This window comes from Ursus arctos, unplaced genomic scaffold, assembly GCF_023065955.2.
Source record: "Ursus arctos isolate Adak ecotype North America unplaced genomic scaffold, UrsArc2.0 scaffold_2, whole genome shotgun sequence".
Lineage (NCBI taxonomy): Eukaryota > Metazoa > Chordata > Mammalia > Carnivora > Ursidae > Ursus > Ursus arctos.
In genome coordinates, this window is record NW_026622874.1 from 94024007 (window position 1) to 94039325 (window position 15319).

At 44.4% G+C, this 15319-nt stretch overlaps 1 protein-coding gene across 6 annotated transcripts in view; it reads right to left on the reverse strand.

The window, feature by feature from the left end:
- Positions 1-15319, reverse strand: part of GTF2I (general transcription factor IIi) — a 98287-nt gene that overhangs the window by 10979 nt on the left and 71989 nt on the right. For all 6 annotated transcript variants that reach the window (XM_026515952.4, XM_026515953.4, XM_026515955.4 and 3 more), the window contains 6 exons: positions 11913-12096; positions 10523-10581; positions 7657-7728; positions 6418-6601; positions 5714-5772; positions 5259-5333 (listed from right to left, as the gene is read on the reverse strand). In XM_026515952.4, coding sequence (XP_026371737.1) covers positions 5259-5333; positions 5714-5772; positions 6418-6601; positions 7657-7728; positions 10523-10581; positions 11913-12096 — 633 coding nt within the window. The remainder of the gene's footprint in view (positions 1-5258; positions 5334-5713; positions 5773-6417; positions 6602-7656; positions 7729-10522; positions 10582-11912; positions 12097-15319) is intronic.

Consider the following 15319-nt stretch of genomic DNA (forward strand, 5'->3'; position numbering starts at 1 on the left):
AGACTCTTCTTTATGTAGAGGTCACCTAAGGCTTAAATAGTTAAGTTTATTTTAATCTGAAGCCAGCCAGCAATTTTTTAAAAAATAGCCAAAATGGGAAAATAGAAAAAAATTAAATTTCGGGGTGCCTGGGTGGCTCAGTTGTTAAGTGTCTGCCTTTGGCTCAGGTCATGATCCTGGTTTTCTGGGACTGAGCCCCGCTTCGGGCTCCCTGCTCAGCAGGAAGCCTGCTTCTCCCTCTCCCACTCCCCCTGCTTGTGTTCCCTCTCTCGCTGCCTCTCTCTCTGTCAAATAAATAAATAAAATCTTAAAAAAAGAAAAAAGAAGAAGAAATTAAATTTCTTCAGATTTTTCGGGAAAATAACCAACATTCTAAAGATACATCTTCGAACTCCGAATTTCCCAATTTGCAGAAAATTTTGTATAGACTTTCAAGGCGCTTTCAAGGCGCCTGGGTGGCTCAGTTGGTTAAGCGTCTGACTCTTGATTTCGGCTCAGGTCATGATCTCAGGGTCCTAGGATGAAGCCTTGCATCAGGCCCTGCTCTTAGCGGGGGTCTGCTGGAGATTCTCTCTCCCATACCCAGCACATGCATGCTCTCTCAAATAAAATAAAATGAAATAAAATGTCAAGATCCAACATTCTACTCTTTAATTATTTCAAAACTCCTGAATAAAAACAACAGCTTCCTTAACACGGCATAGTGACAAAAGCCAAGTGTCCGAGGGCTAGCTGTCTCTAGCAGCCTGGGCTGGCTGGCGGGTACAACCCCGAAGAGGTGATCGGTCCATCCCATCACCGCCGCCCTGCAGCAGGCTACTAAGGTCAGCCAGCTTACACCTCTGCTTAGGCTCCACGCTCATGAAGCAAGCCTTCGATAGTAACAGGGTGAGACAGGAAGGAACTGGGGAACAGCAGACACAACGGACGTGACTGAAATATCTAGTTCTTATTCGACATTAATAAAGCAGCACTGGGGTTTATAGTTAAGTGAAACAGCGCCACACGCCCACTGGAAAAGCTAAATTTAAAACAGTGACAATGCCGAGGACCGAGAGGATAGGTGGCAACTGGAACGCATCCCCTCCCGGCAGGAGTGTAAAATGACAAAAGCACTTCGGAGAACTGTTCGGCCGCCTCGCAGAATGTGAAAGGCTCCACGATTCCGCTCCTGAATCCCTCCTCAAGAGGAGAAGAACATATGCCGCACTTTGTACACAAATGTTCTCAGTATCGTTTTTAGACAAGGCTGGAAACAAACCCAAATGTCCGCTGACAAATGTATAAACAAAATGTGGTGAAGCCACACCATGGAGGAATACCCCGCCCGCGATAGAAAGAGGACACTGAAATGTGCCCCGAGTGTAAATCAAAAAGCATTATGTTGAGAAAAAGAAGGCAGCCATGAAGAGTAGAGCCAGCGGGACTCCACTGATACGAAATTCCACAACAAGCAAAAGCACTCTATGGCGACAAAAAGCAGACCGAGGGCTGCTTTCGGCCTGGCTGGGAGGACCGGCCGCTGCAGCGCGCGGGGCTCAGGGCAGGGTGATGGAGATGTTCCAAAAATTGACTTAACGTGGCGGCACCAACACTTTTCAAAACTCAAACTGTACAATCGCACTGGGCACATTTTACTGTGTATAAATGATACGTAATACATTTATTTTTTAAAGTAAAAGAATTCCAAACAAGCGTGCTGTATCATTTAAAACAGTATCCGTACGGTGCAAGCAAAATACCTTCCCCCATCACGAAACTGCCAGAAAGTTCCTGGACATGGACACAGCTTTTACTACATACATCACCTTAAAATACTAACAACTATTTTATGGTATTTTAATGAATATTACTTAAGTTCATTTATAGACTTGGTGACACAACAGAAAGCTACTATGGGACACGGACCTCTACGGCACGGGGAACGTAATATAAACCTATTCTCTGTTAATCTGAAGGCAGGTCAATACCATTTTTCACCAAGCCATCACCAACCTTAGCCCTCTCCTTCTGAATTAGAAACCAAAAGTATAAAGTGTGCTAAGTGAGGGTCTAGTACTTACATGGTATTTCTTTCAATTTAGAAACAATGGGTTGTTTTCTTAGTAAGATTTCATTTATTTGTCAGAGAGTGAGACAGAGAACACAAGCAGGGGGAGCAGCAGGCAGAGGGAGAGGCAGGCTCCCCTCCAAGCAGGGTGCCCAATGCAGGGCTGGATCCCAGTTCCCACTGAGCCACACAGGCGTCCCGAAACAATGGGTTTCTAAACAACAGGTTTATTACCCAACCTAAAGAGCATCCCATTCCTATCTCGTCTCCCTTGCTGATTCTACTGCAAAGCAAGAAAAGTATCAGCATTTACACGAGATAATTCTAGTTAACACATTCATTTGTATTTAATAATCAAACCCTCAAAAAATAAACAGAGATTAAAAATCTCTGTCCATACAAAAACTTCTATATGAATGTTCATAGTAGCATTATTCGTAACACCCCAAACCAGACACATCCCCAATGTCCATCTGATAAATGGAGAAACAAAATGTGGTATATCCACCCAATGGAATATTAGTCACCTAGAAAGAGAAACGGACACCCATTAGGATGGATACCATCTGAAAAATAAGAAACAGAAGGGGCACCTGGGTGGCTCAGTCTCTTAAGCGTCTGACTTCAGCTCAGGTCAAGATCTTGGGGTCCTGGAATCGAGCCCCAGCATCAGCGGGTAGTCTGCTCATCCCTCTCTCTTCACTCCTCCCCCTCCCCCTCTGCTCAAGCTCTCTTGCTCTCTCAAATAAATAAATGCAATCTTTAAAAAATAAGAAACAAAATAGAAAGCGGTGGCCAGTACGTAGAGAAACACGAACACTTGGTGCGCTGCTGATGGGAATGTCGAATGTGTGGCTGTGGTGGAGAATGGCGTAGCAGTTACTTAAATGAAGGGATTCACTGCTGACAGGGGCAGAGGACAAAATTCAGGAGATCGATGGTGGTGACAGTCCCACAACAATGTGAACGCACTTCATGCACAGAACTGTACAGTTAAAAACTGCAGACCGTTAGAAGGGCCGATCTTTGTTATGTACATTTAACCACAAATCTTGAAGGTGGACGGAGGGGAAGGACTGCAGTACTGGGACAAGCTACAACACAGATGAACCTGGAAAACATTCCGCCAAATGAAAGAAGCCAGTCACAAAGGGTCACTCACTGTGTCATTCCACTTATGTGAAATGTCAAAAATAGGCTTATCTGGAGACAAAAAAGTAGATGAGCGGTTCCCAGGGGCTGCAGGGACGGGGAGACAGGGAGCAACTACTACAGGTATGGGGTTTTTTTTTCTGGGTGATGAAAAGGTTCTGGAGTTCGACTGGCCTGAAGGTTGCACAACCTTATGAATATACTAAAAACTACCGAATTGTGTATTTTAAACAGTGAATTTAAAAAAATAAAATGGTGAATTTTATACGTGAATTACACCTCAGTTTATGAAACAGCACAGGAGTTAAGTATCATTCTTATTACTGCTTTACCGATGCACTAACTGAAGCAGAGCTTTTAAGTAATTTGCCTAAACGATGGAGCCCAGACTTAAAAATCCAAACACGTTAGTACCAGAGCCTGTGCATTACTTTGTTTTAAATTCTCCCCTCCCAACCAAGAGACCTAAGAATCAATCTGCTAGGGAATTCTAGAATGGCTTCTTGCTTTTGCGGACAATGGGTCCAGGCAGGTGGGATACTCCATCTCCTCCATGTCTTGCCTTGTGTGTATGCCTGAACCCGGAACTCAATCGGTCTTCTTGTATCCATGAAAGAAAGGACAAGAGGAAACCCAGAAGTCAGTCTCATAACTTCTGAGCTACTAAAGGGTAACCTACCTTCAGAATTTCTTTTATGTAAGAAAAACAGGCATCTCCCCTTGTAAAATCACAGTTGTTTACAACAGAATACAATCCTAATTTCTACCTGGTAACCATACTAATATAGACCTAATCACATTAATGTGTTACGTTAACTCTTCGTTTCTCTATTTTCCTAGCATCTAATTGATAACCAAGAGTTTACTTATATTTATTTAAGTAGGCTCCACACCCAACATGGGGCTTGAACTCATGACCGAGATCACGAGTCAGCCTGCTCTCAGAGTTGTGAGATCGGGTTCCACATCAGGATCTGCACTGGGCATGGAGCCTGCTTAAGATTCTCTCTCTCCCTTGCACCCCCCAAAAGGGGGGCGTTAGGGTGGCTCAGTTGATTAAGCATCCACATCTTGATCTCAGCTCAGGTCTTGATCTCAGGATTTTGAGTTCAAGCCCCACACCGGATGTGGAGCCTACATTTAAAACAACAACAACACCAACACCACACACACACACACACACACACACACACACACACACACACACACAGAGCTGCATGCTCTACTGACTGAGCCAGCCAGCTGCCCCCAAGATAACTAAAAGGGAGCTAAGGTTCCATTTAGTGTCAGTACTACAAACCATTAACACAACACTTGAGGTTATGTGACAACAAAGAATTATCCTAATGAAGTTATTCTTTGTCTTTGCGTTAAGCGAAGAGACAGAAGGTGATAGCCATACCAACAACAGGCTGAGACCTACCTATATTGTGTGAAGTACTTTAATACCATGAACCTGAAAAGATGAGACTCCCACAGTCCCATGGGAATAGAGAAGGTGTTAAGCTGAGGATGTAGCAGGAACTAGTGTAACCCAAGGTACTGCTGCTTAAATTACCCCTCAACTCTTTACTGGAAAGAATAGGAGGGGTACCTGGGTGGCTCAGTCCATTAAATGCCTGACTCAATTTCAGACTGAGCCTGGCACTGGGCTCCACACTGGGCATGGAGCCTGGGATTCTCTTTCTCCCTCCGTGCCCCCACCTCGAAAAAAAAAAAAGAAGAAGAAGAAGAAGAAGAAAAAGAAAAGGAGAGAAAAGAATCCCATGTGTTCCTCTCCGTACCCTTACTTTGTTAGCAGGAAATAAAAGCATTTTAGGGATCTTCTTGCAAAGCAGATTACGATGTGCTCTCGGAACACCATGTAGACCATTGTGAACATTGCAATCAGAAAGATTCAGCAAGTTAGCTTTATCACAGGTAGGTCTTCATGCATTAAGCCCAGTTTTGTTAGAAATTCACTTGCATAAAAACGAACAGTAAACTGAAGAACTGATGGATGTAATTAATCACTGAACTGGAGACTCATCGGAAACCTGCCCCAGAGTGGCCTTACCTTCCACAGTGACCTCAATTTCAGGAACTTTTGAATTACTCCCAGGGCTCCGTGGTCTTTTTGGCGACTGCAAGGCTATAAAATAAGCACATGAGCACCTTTGTCTATTGAGGGGGAAACACCCAGAAGGGGACGCTTTATGAAAGCGGAGTATTAAAAGTCATACAGTTTGGATCTTTTCAAGAAAACCTGAAGAATTAAACTGGTAATATAATCCTCCACCCGAGTCTCGACAAAGCTATGGAAACACGAACGGAGGATTGCAAGCACGAAATTTTCAATGAAATGTTTTTAAAGGGGGAGGAGGGTCCATCACACAGAATACCTTAAAAAGCAAAGAAACAAACCGAAAGCCCCCCAAAGACCCTAGCACATGATTCCGTGTGATTCAGGTAATGTCGATAAAGAACGTCTGACTGCACGGAAGTGTTAACAGAGTATATATCATCTCTTACCTTTAGTGTTTATTTTACTAGCCATTCCAGGAGGCAGGTAGGAAACAACTAGTTCAGGTCTAGAGAGAAAACCAGGAAACATTACAATAGCCAGCACACTACGGGTCTTCACAGCTAGTAAACATTATCACGACCAGTGATCTTTATAAAGGCCATCATCCTGTAATGCGACAATGCACTCTGTCATCATGGACAAAAACATCCCTCACTTGTCCCTCCCACCATGAACTGCTACATGATTTTGTGAAGAGTAAATGACTTCTTCCATGAAATGAAGATTAACGGACACCAGCTTAGCTCCCTGCAAGTACAGACAGCCTGCAGGCGTGTAAGGAAGAAACACAGGCACGGACACTCAGCTGCCCACGAGCTGCCTCAGGAACACTGGCGCAGATGCGGATCCATGTCTTCACCCCCCACTCAAGTACTGAGGAGTGCTCGGGGGCAGCAGAGCGTCTGTGACCAAGTGGAACACCGCCCCTGCGAGGCAGGGGTCACCCTTCTCCTTGTACGGAAACAGAAAATCTATACGGGTTCAAGGACGAGCCAAGGCAAGGGCTCTGCCAGAGCTGCAGCTCAGAGCTGCGCTTTCCCACCGCGACTCCAAAGCCTTAGCCGTCGCCCGCAGCTAGGAAAAACTTCACATGGAAATAGAACTTTACTGTCTTGATTCCAGAAATGACTGTATGGCAAATCGAACTTACTTTTTAACAACAAACTTGATTTTATTACTCCCACGGACAATCCTTTCAAGTCGGGGGATTCCGAACCAGGTTGGGCTTCGGAAGGGAATTCCTTCTGGCAAGCCTTCTACATAAAGGAACTCGGGGTTTGATTCAAACACAGGGTACGGAACTTTTACTGCCTCTGTGAGTCCAAGAGCTTGAGCTGCAAGTTAAGAGAACATAACGTATGGAAGGTAAAATGTTACAGACATTCTTTTATTTTTGTCTGTATGCTTTTTAAAAATGTTTCATTTTACTGAGGTATAGCTGACATATAACATTACACTAGTTTCAGGTGTACGGCATAATGATTTGGTATTTATACAAACTGCAAAATTATCACCACAGTAAGTTGAGCTAACATCCGGGCATTCTCAAATGTGTTATGCAAAGATTCCCTATCATCTAGCAATCGCCACTCAGTATTTTTTTTTTAAAGGGGAGTCTCCACTCAATTATTGGAAGCATTTTGTGTACTATATTGTGCAAACCTGAAGAATGGGCCTAAAAAATAATTACTTGGAAAAAGAACATTTCAACACTTCAACAAATCGAAAGGATAGTTTCATTATTAGTCAAAATGGTCTTTGTGCTCCGGGCAGAAATGAACTATGGGCCATGGCACACCGAAGAGGTAAGTCTGCTGTTGACAGATACAAACTGCATATGGTGCACCTAAGTGGAACTCATCAAAGTTAGATCAGAGGCAGAGATGGAAGATTCTGGATCCGAAACAAAACGTGAACACCTTTTGATAATGATGGATGGGAAGGCCCCGGGGATACTGCTATCACTCCCACTCCTTACTTCCTTCTCCATGACAGACACACCCAATCAACTGAAACACTCTTGCTGAATCTCCTCAGAATCCTCCTCAAGACAGCGCTCCAGGAAACCGCTGTCAACAAATCTACGTTGAAACAAACGATGAAACCTATTTGCTGTACGTGCGGTGTTAGCCAGATTCGAAGTGCAGACAGTGGGACTGAGCCTTCCCCCAACTCCTCCCTTCCTCTCCCGTTTGCACATACCAGAAACCAAATCCGAGAGAAATAAAGGAACTTGCTCAGGTAAAGCAGCGAATTTAGTAGCAGAAATAAACGAAAACCCAGTTTCTGGGACCTTCCTTCCGTAGGCCCTGAAGTGCTGTAATTCATTCAGAACACTGCCTTTCATTTAGGTTTCTAAACTAAGACATAATCACTGGGTTTTACTTACCAAATTTCAAATTAAAAATCTCTTCCACTTGCTTTCGTAGCTTGGTAATTCTGACATTCCAGTCTTCTTTGACTAGAAAACAAAAATAAATGTTAATTAACAATGTTCCTTCTTGGTGCTGACACAAAATTAGGTTGGAGGTCGTTCCTCGCGGTGATGCTGCTTTAGAAGCGTCAGAGCCGGCAGCTGGCTGACGCACAACACTGCCTCAGCTTCGGGGGTACATTCCAGTGATGCTCCGAACCTGATCTTGTTAGGAAACAAAACCCCTGGGTCTTAAGGAGAAGGAGGATTCCCCGCACCTGTCAAACATCAGAACTTGAGGAAGACAATTCAAATTTCAGTCCGCACTGTAAATAAAGAACTTGTTCATAAGAATGCTCTAAATGAGCTCCTCCTTGGGGAGCACCACAGGCTCCTGTCAGGGAAGGCAGGCACGGTGTGTAAGGGCCTGGGCATCCCATGCCAGCTTCACAGAACAGCTTCGACTGTGTCTGCTTTCTGTACAGGCATGCCTTGTCTTATGGAACCGACGTGCGGCTAGAGGTCCACAGAAAGCCGACTTCACTAATCACAGAAATACATGGGAGAGATAACACGTTAAAGAGATTATGGAGATGTGACTTGACACCACTCACATCTATATTCTGGCTTACCTTCTTCCCCTTATTCACAGGACAACCATCCCCTTGTAAATAAAGGGAAAAGGAGCCACTGCAGAAGACCTGTAGGATGTCACTGACTTAACAGACACTCAGGGCTTGTTCGGTGGAGCTGTGGATGGAGAGAAGCAATGGAGGATGACGGGACGGGCCAAACAAAAGAGAGGAGAGGAGAGAGTGAGCGAGCAAGAGAAAGAGGGTGGAGTAGAGCACAAGGATCGCATGCAGGGTAGAAGTCATCTGTGTCTGCGGACAGAGGTGGTGGGAAATGATGGGAAAGCTGTGGAAATACTGCTAAAAGTCTCGTAACACACTATTTTTTACTACAGGAGTACTTTAAAACTCTTCCTTTAAAAGAAAAGTTAACTTCTAAAGGGTTTCATATGGTGTGGCTCAACTGTTCAGCCAGAGGAAGGAAGTCTGGTACAAACCAAAATTTTTAACTGTAGAAACATTGAGACTCCCCTTCTCCAAGATCAAGAGCTTCTGTTCACTTGTCCAGTTTCTGCCTTACCCTACGCCTCCTCTGCCGTGAAGATCTCTGTGCTCCTCCTCCTAGGAATCAAGTCACCCTCCCTGTTCTGCCCCTTCAAAGCTCAATCGTCCGGTTAACTCTAGAACTTTCTCACATGTGACATACGTGTATGTTACAAAACTGACGGCAAAGTGCCCCCCCTGTGTTTAAGCATACAACTTTTATTGAATCTCATGTCATGCCAAGAATTAAGTAGACCTTTTGTCACACTGCAGTCTGACTTGAATTGGCCCAGCGAAAAACGAATGTCTGGTTTATTGGCAGACCAGATAAACGTTTTTGCGGGAATGAAGAATGACAACTTTAATTCTTGCCAAGGTCTCCTAGGAATGGTGGAAGGCCAAGTATCGTTAATGATTCAGAGCACTGAGACTATGTTCGATGACAGGCTTTTCAGGTATCTATGCTAGCGGACAACAGATCAAGTACGGCTGACAATGGGATCCCTCAATCTACCATTCTCACGTTTGCAGTCACTATCAGAATGATTAAGCAGAGATCACATTAATCACAAACTTGAATTTGCCGTCTCTCTTGAGAAATGAAGACTCGAACAGAGACTTTCATCACAGTCACACTAATCCAGGTTAACCCAGTTCTACCTTCGGGAATATTTCTCTTTCCATTACTTCCCTCAGCAAAGTCTAGGTCATCCCCAATCTTCCATTCTTCACCAATACTCTGTTTCTTTGCCTAAATCAAAAGCACGCTGAGGAGGTCGCTGTGTGGTTTCTGATGCTCACTGATCATACAGTCTCCCCAGCAGGATTCCTGGCACAGGAGAATTCTGTCTCCCTTGCATGGTATTTCTCAACCACTTTGCATGCCACTAAAAACAAATGATTTTACAATCTCTCCAGCATCCTGGCTGACCTTTGATGGCTGCCCACAGGTACCCTCAGTGCTAAGGATCAGTATTTAGAACAGACATCTTGTATACCATTTTGCCGCAGTATTTGTAAGAACAATTAACTGCGTGAATTCAGAAACGCCCCCTAGCTCTTGGCAACAGAAGTCTGTAATGCTGTAGAAGATATGCAGGCTGTGGTCACTTTTTCTGACACTACACATGGTAAACAAAAAGATAACAAAGAAATAAAGGCAGACTTATAGTTCAGATGAAGAAAATAAAACCATTCATTCACACAACTCAGACTGAGACCTCCCAGTTCTACTGGGCTATGAGGTCAGTGCAGCTGCTGGAACTGCAATGTTTGTCATTAAAAGAACAGGGGCCATGGGAATAAAGATTATGGTCTCAATCTGCATGGTCTGCCACATCAGCCACACGTGGCAACTGGACACATGAAACGGGCTTCGTTGACGTGAGATGTATTCCAAGTGTAGCACATGCACCAGAGTTTTACCTCATCATGTGTTTGATACAGGCTGAAACAGATCTGGCTACCAGAATATTAAAAATAACACGTGGCTTGCATTTGTGACACACATTCTATTTCTACTGAAACCACTGATCTAAATTCAAAGCCTGAGCTTTCCCAAAACTAGCTGGGTGTGTACTGATAAATGAAGGAGTGACTGTATTGAGTGTCCACATATGATTTTGGGGGGAAAGGGAGAAAAGATGAGCTCCATCACTTTAAAAGATTGTCAAAAACCTGAAAAACACTGATCTGAGCTCTTACAAAGGAATTCACGACTATCTTACCTGGTGTATTCGTTCTTGGCTGAGTGACTTCAGCAGTACTGTGGGTCAGAAGTTCTGGTCTGTAAAAACATGGGTGAGGTGAGTAACAGCACACACAAATGCCTCAGAGGCCGTCCCCACACCGCTGTGCACTGTCAGTGATGTCCACTATGGTTCATTCCCACTCCATTTCCAGGGGGGGGAAAGTCAGTTGGAGGACTCGATTATTTTGAAAATAGCGATTTTCACAGATTCAGGTTCGGACCTGTATGTCCTCAAAGGCATCTGAAGCTCAACTGTGCGAAACAGTCGCCATTTCACCCAAATCAGTTCAACTGTTTCTAAAACCTCAGATGAGCTCCACCACAATACAACCAGAAATATCTAGCCGTGTTGTCCCTTATACCGTGAGACCCAGTGACCATACAAATGCACAAGCCCCAATGACTAAGCCAGAGCTACACACTCCACCCCTACTGCACCCTTCTGTACGAAAGCCAGGCCTCCGCACGCTCCCCCTGCCCCCAAATCACCCATTCTGCTATCCTTCAAACTCCAGCCAGAAGAATCCTTTTAAAATGCAACTCCGAATTATTATTATGATGATGATGATTATTTAAAGTAAGCTCTACACCCAACATGGGGCTTGAACTCGCAAACCCGAAATCAAGAGTTACACGCCATACCACTGAGCCAGCCAGGCATCCCTCCAAATTCTTTTAAGAGGAACTGGCCTTAAACCTTTTAATTACTCCATGATAGTACAGAGGACCGAAGAAGGCCTTCTTCCACATGCCCACGTCTGCCTGGCTTCCCACACCCACAGGACATCATCACTCCTTCCTTCCACACTGAATGGTGCAGTTATGTGACACTTCCCTCCTCTACTTTTTTTTTTTTTTGTAAGATTTTATTTATTTATTTGACAGAGAGACAGCCAGCGAGAGAGGGAACACAAGCAGGGGGAGTGCGAGAGGAAAAGCAGGCTCCCAGTGGAGCCTGGGATCACGCCCTGGGCCAAAGGCAGACGCTTAATGACTGAGCCACCCAGGCGCTCCACCCTCCTCTACTTTTACTATTTCCTGTATTTGAAGCCCCTTTCCACTGCTCTATGCACAGCTGACCCATCTACCTGCCACCCTCACCTTCTCCCCCAAAGCACCCTGTAACACCTTATTGCATTTATCTCTATAATAAGCCTCCCAAGACAGGGTTCCTTTCGGACCCAGTTTTGTCCATCTGGTACCTGATTCTAAATAAACATTTGCTCAATAAATGAACCTAACTGTAATACAACTTAATTTTAAATAGGTAGAGTAAGTCCAACTGAGAGGGGAACAAAAGACGCACGTGCATGAAATTAATCTTTTAAGAACAGCATTACGAGTGTTTCTAGAGATTATAATCTTACCTTTTAATAACAAATTTAATTCGATTGCCCACTTGGATGATCTTCTCCAGCCTTGGGATGCCATACCATGAGGGACTTCTAAAAGGAATGTTTTCAGGTAGTCCTTCAACGTAGAGGTCATTAGGATGCGCCTCAAATTTCTGGTAAGGTACAGCCTTGGCCTCCGTGCTCCCCAAGGCTTCAGCTTTACAAAGGAAAGGCAATTCCGAAGATTAAGCTTCTGCTGAAATCAGTTTAGTACAATCCAAAGCAAGGTGGTCGTCAACTTTTTGAAAAGCAAAGTAAACTCTGGATACATACACACTAACTATGGAAACAGACTCAGCACAGCAAAGGCAAGTATGAATGGCCCGTGATCAAGAGGTAACTTCTGGTGGAGGGAAGTTTCTGGATTTGAAGACCATCTTAATAGCTCTAAGGTCCTATAAGAGAATTTTCAGTATCTTCGGGAAGAAAGAAGAGGATAAGAGAACCACCATACAGAATGAAGACTGTAACTTAGATACTACTTTTTCAAACCATCTGGAGGCTGGCTTTTGCTGCTTTGTGTTCTCTGAGTGTGAAAACCCCGTTACTGGCTCCGGCACACAAAGTTAATGCAGGCTCTATTTTTTACTTACGTTGCAACCATGAGATGAATGTTCCTTACACGAGTGTGGCATTTTAAGAGGAAATAACTTCTGCAAAGAATGCATGGAATGGGAAATAAAAACAGCAAGCAGAGACTGGTTTAGATTAAAAGACGCGTTGACCAAAGCTAATGCACAAGTGTTGTTTAGACCCAGATTCAAAGCAAAACCTCTGAAAGTACTTTTCAAATGAATGAGGAAACTCATAGACGGGCTAGCCAAGAGTGGGTACAAAGGAACGGCTAATTGTGTCAGGAGTGCCGACGACACGGTGCTCGTGTAGGAAAATGAAAGCACACTATTCACAGAGGCACAGTGAACACCACATAAATGGTGCAGTGCCTGTGATGTGCGTTACAACGTTCCCACCGAGGGAAGAAAGAGGAAAAGATGAACAGCACAGAAAAATCATAACAATAACTGGTTCTGAAACATAGGTCCATGGGAACGCATTGCACTGCTTTTCTAGTTTTGAACAGGTGGAGAATTACAATTTCAAACTGTAAAAATGAAATTTCTCATCTTCGCTCTCAAACCATACTCGAACAGAGCTCTAATAAGAAAGATTCGAGGCCTTCCATTTATCTTCTTTCTTATTTCATTAGCACTAAATCTGAAGGGCCCAAGTACAGGATCTCTGTCCCTCTCTTTTTAAATATTTTATTTATTTATTTGTCAGAAAGAGAGAGAGAAAGAGGGCACAAGCAGGGGGAGCGACAGGGAGAGGGAGAAGCAGGTTCCCCTCTGAGCACGGAGCCCGATGCAGGACTCAATATCAGGACTCTGGGATCATGACCTGAGCCAAAGGCAGATGCTTAACCAACTGAGCCACCGAGGTGTCCCTGGATCTCTTTGGTGTAAGTAAAGAATGTGTATTTGAAAACCACACAGAGTGTAATAAAGATCATGACTGTTCAAAGAGACACTCCCCTCAAGAAATATGGTAGAGCCTTTCACACCACACCTGGCAGAAATCTACAATACAGTAAGATATGTAATAGAATAATAATCACTCAGGGAAATATAGCAAAAAAGGATACAGTCATAATTCTAATGAAATTCCTATGAAATAAAAAAGAATCAGCTGCTGCAGTGGAGACAGGAAGAGCAGAAGTTATGGGAAAAGGGGAAGGCTAACTGCATTAGCTGGTCACCAGTGAGGCTTCCTTTAGAGAAAACAACAATCCGTCTGGCTCCCTGTTCCCCTCTTGGCCCCAGACCACGTAACACCGCTTGTATCCTACGTATTCACTTGCTGCTCTGCTGTGCGTCTGTGTACTGGGTCTGCCTTCTGCTCTGCTGCGCTCTCAGCACCTGGCACCCAGGGGTCCGTGGGTGCCGAAGGCCTAAAACTGACTATTCTGCTGAAGCAGTGGAATCTTCTAGACATAGGATGTTTGACACTTACAGAAAATGTAAGCTCTCCTCTTTCCCTTTCAGGAACTTTAGAGAAAGCAGCAATCCTCTCTACACTACCTCCAGTCCTAGACTCACCTAAGGCCATGAGCAAAAACAAAGAACCAGACTTTTCTGTTTATAATGTAGCAACACGTAAGCTCCTACCTATTTTCTTAGCTCTGACACCAGGCCAGAGTATTTTCCACTGGCCCCTTTTCGTGTGAATGAGTACATGGGCTTGTCAACAGCCTCTTCTTGCCACGAGGCCAAAGTCAGCTTGCTTGGCAAGCATCAGCGCTGCTAATAGGTTTGGCCGACTGTTTTCCCAAGCTCAACTTCCAGAAGCACACGTGAGGGCAAAGTTTAAACCTGTTCATGCAGATACTCCTGGACTCTAACAACACTATGGTGGTCGTCTAACAACACTATGATTCATTTTACTAAATGCCTTGGAAATACAATGATCTTTAAAGTGGGGAAGATGCTTTAGTTTATTGCTCAGTAGCTGACTTCCGACCAGACGTACTAAAAGGAGAGAACTTGTCACTAAGGTCCTGCATTCACATTGCCTAGTCAAGGACAGGGCTAAGGAGAAAAAACTTAAAATTCGGACTTCTCCCCAGTGTCTTCAATTCCCAGGTCAAGAGTACAGGTAAACAGTAAGTATATGGATTCTACAAACAACATATAATCAGTGACCTAAGTTGGCAGCTGCCACCTGAGATGTACCTAAGAGCTGGTTTATTAGGTCTTTAACACCCAGGGCCATGCACCCTGCTTGGAAACTGCAGGGCAAATAAGAATCATCACCCAGGAGACGGCTTTTTATGGTAAAACTCAAATGGTTTCTCTCGCAGAATAGTGAGAACCACTGTGGTCCTGGGACTCTCCGTGCCAGCCAGCCACACTGCCCTCTGCTGCAGCCTTCCCCGTGCAGGACAGGTGGGGTGCTCCTGGACATCCTCTGGTCTTCTCGGTGACATAATTTAACGAGGTCCAATGTACACTACCTGACTGAAAAGCTCAATGATTTCTGGCGACGTTAGCATACACGTCCATGACACTGGTCTATTCAGAAAGTATTTGGTCAGTACCCGCTCCAGCACCAAGCGCAGTTCTAGCAGTAGACAAGACACGCAAGAGCTTGGCAGCCGTTATCTACGGTGCTGTAGTGGGAAGCAGAAGAGCACCATTAGTGCTTCGAGGAACGAAAATGGGATGAGATAGGATGTGTTTAGTGGTGTGCCGTAGGCAAGTACCCCAGTGAAGATCAGGCCGATGCGGCCACATTTAAATTGAGATGTGAATGAAAAGGAGAGGCACAAAGACATCTGAGGTCCCAGCAGGACAACACTCCCTAGGAGGGCATGACCTTCGAAA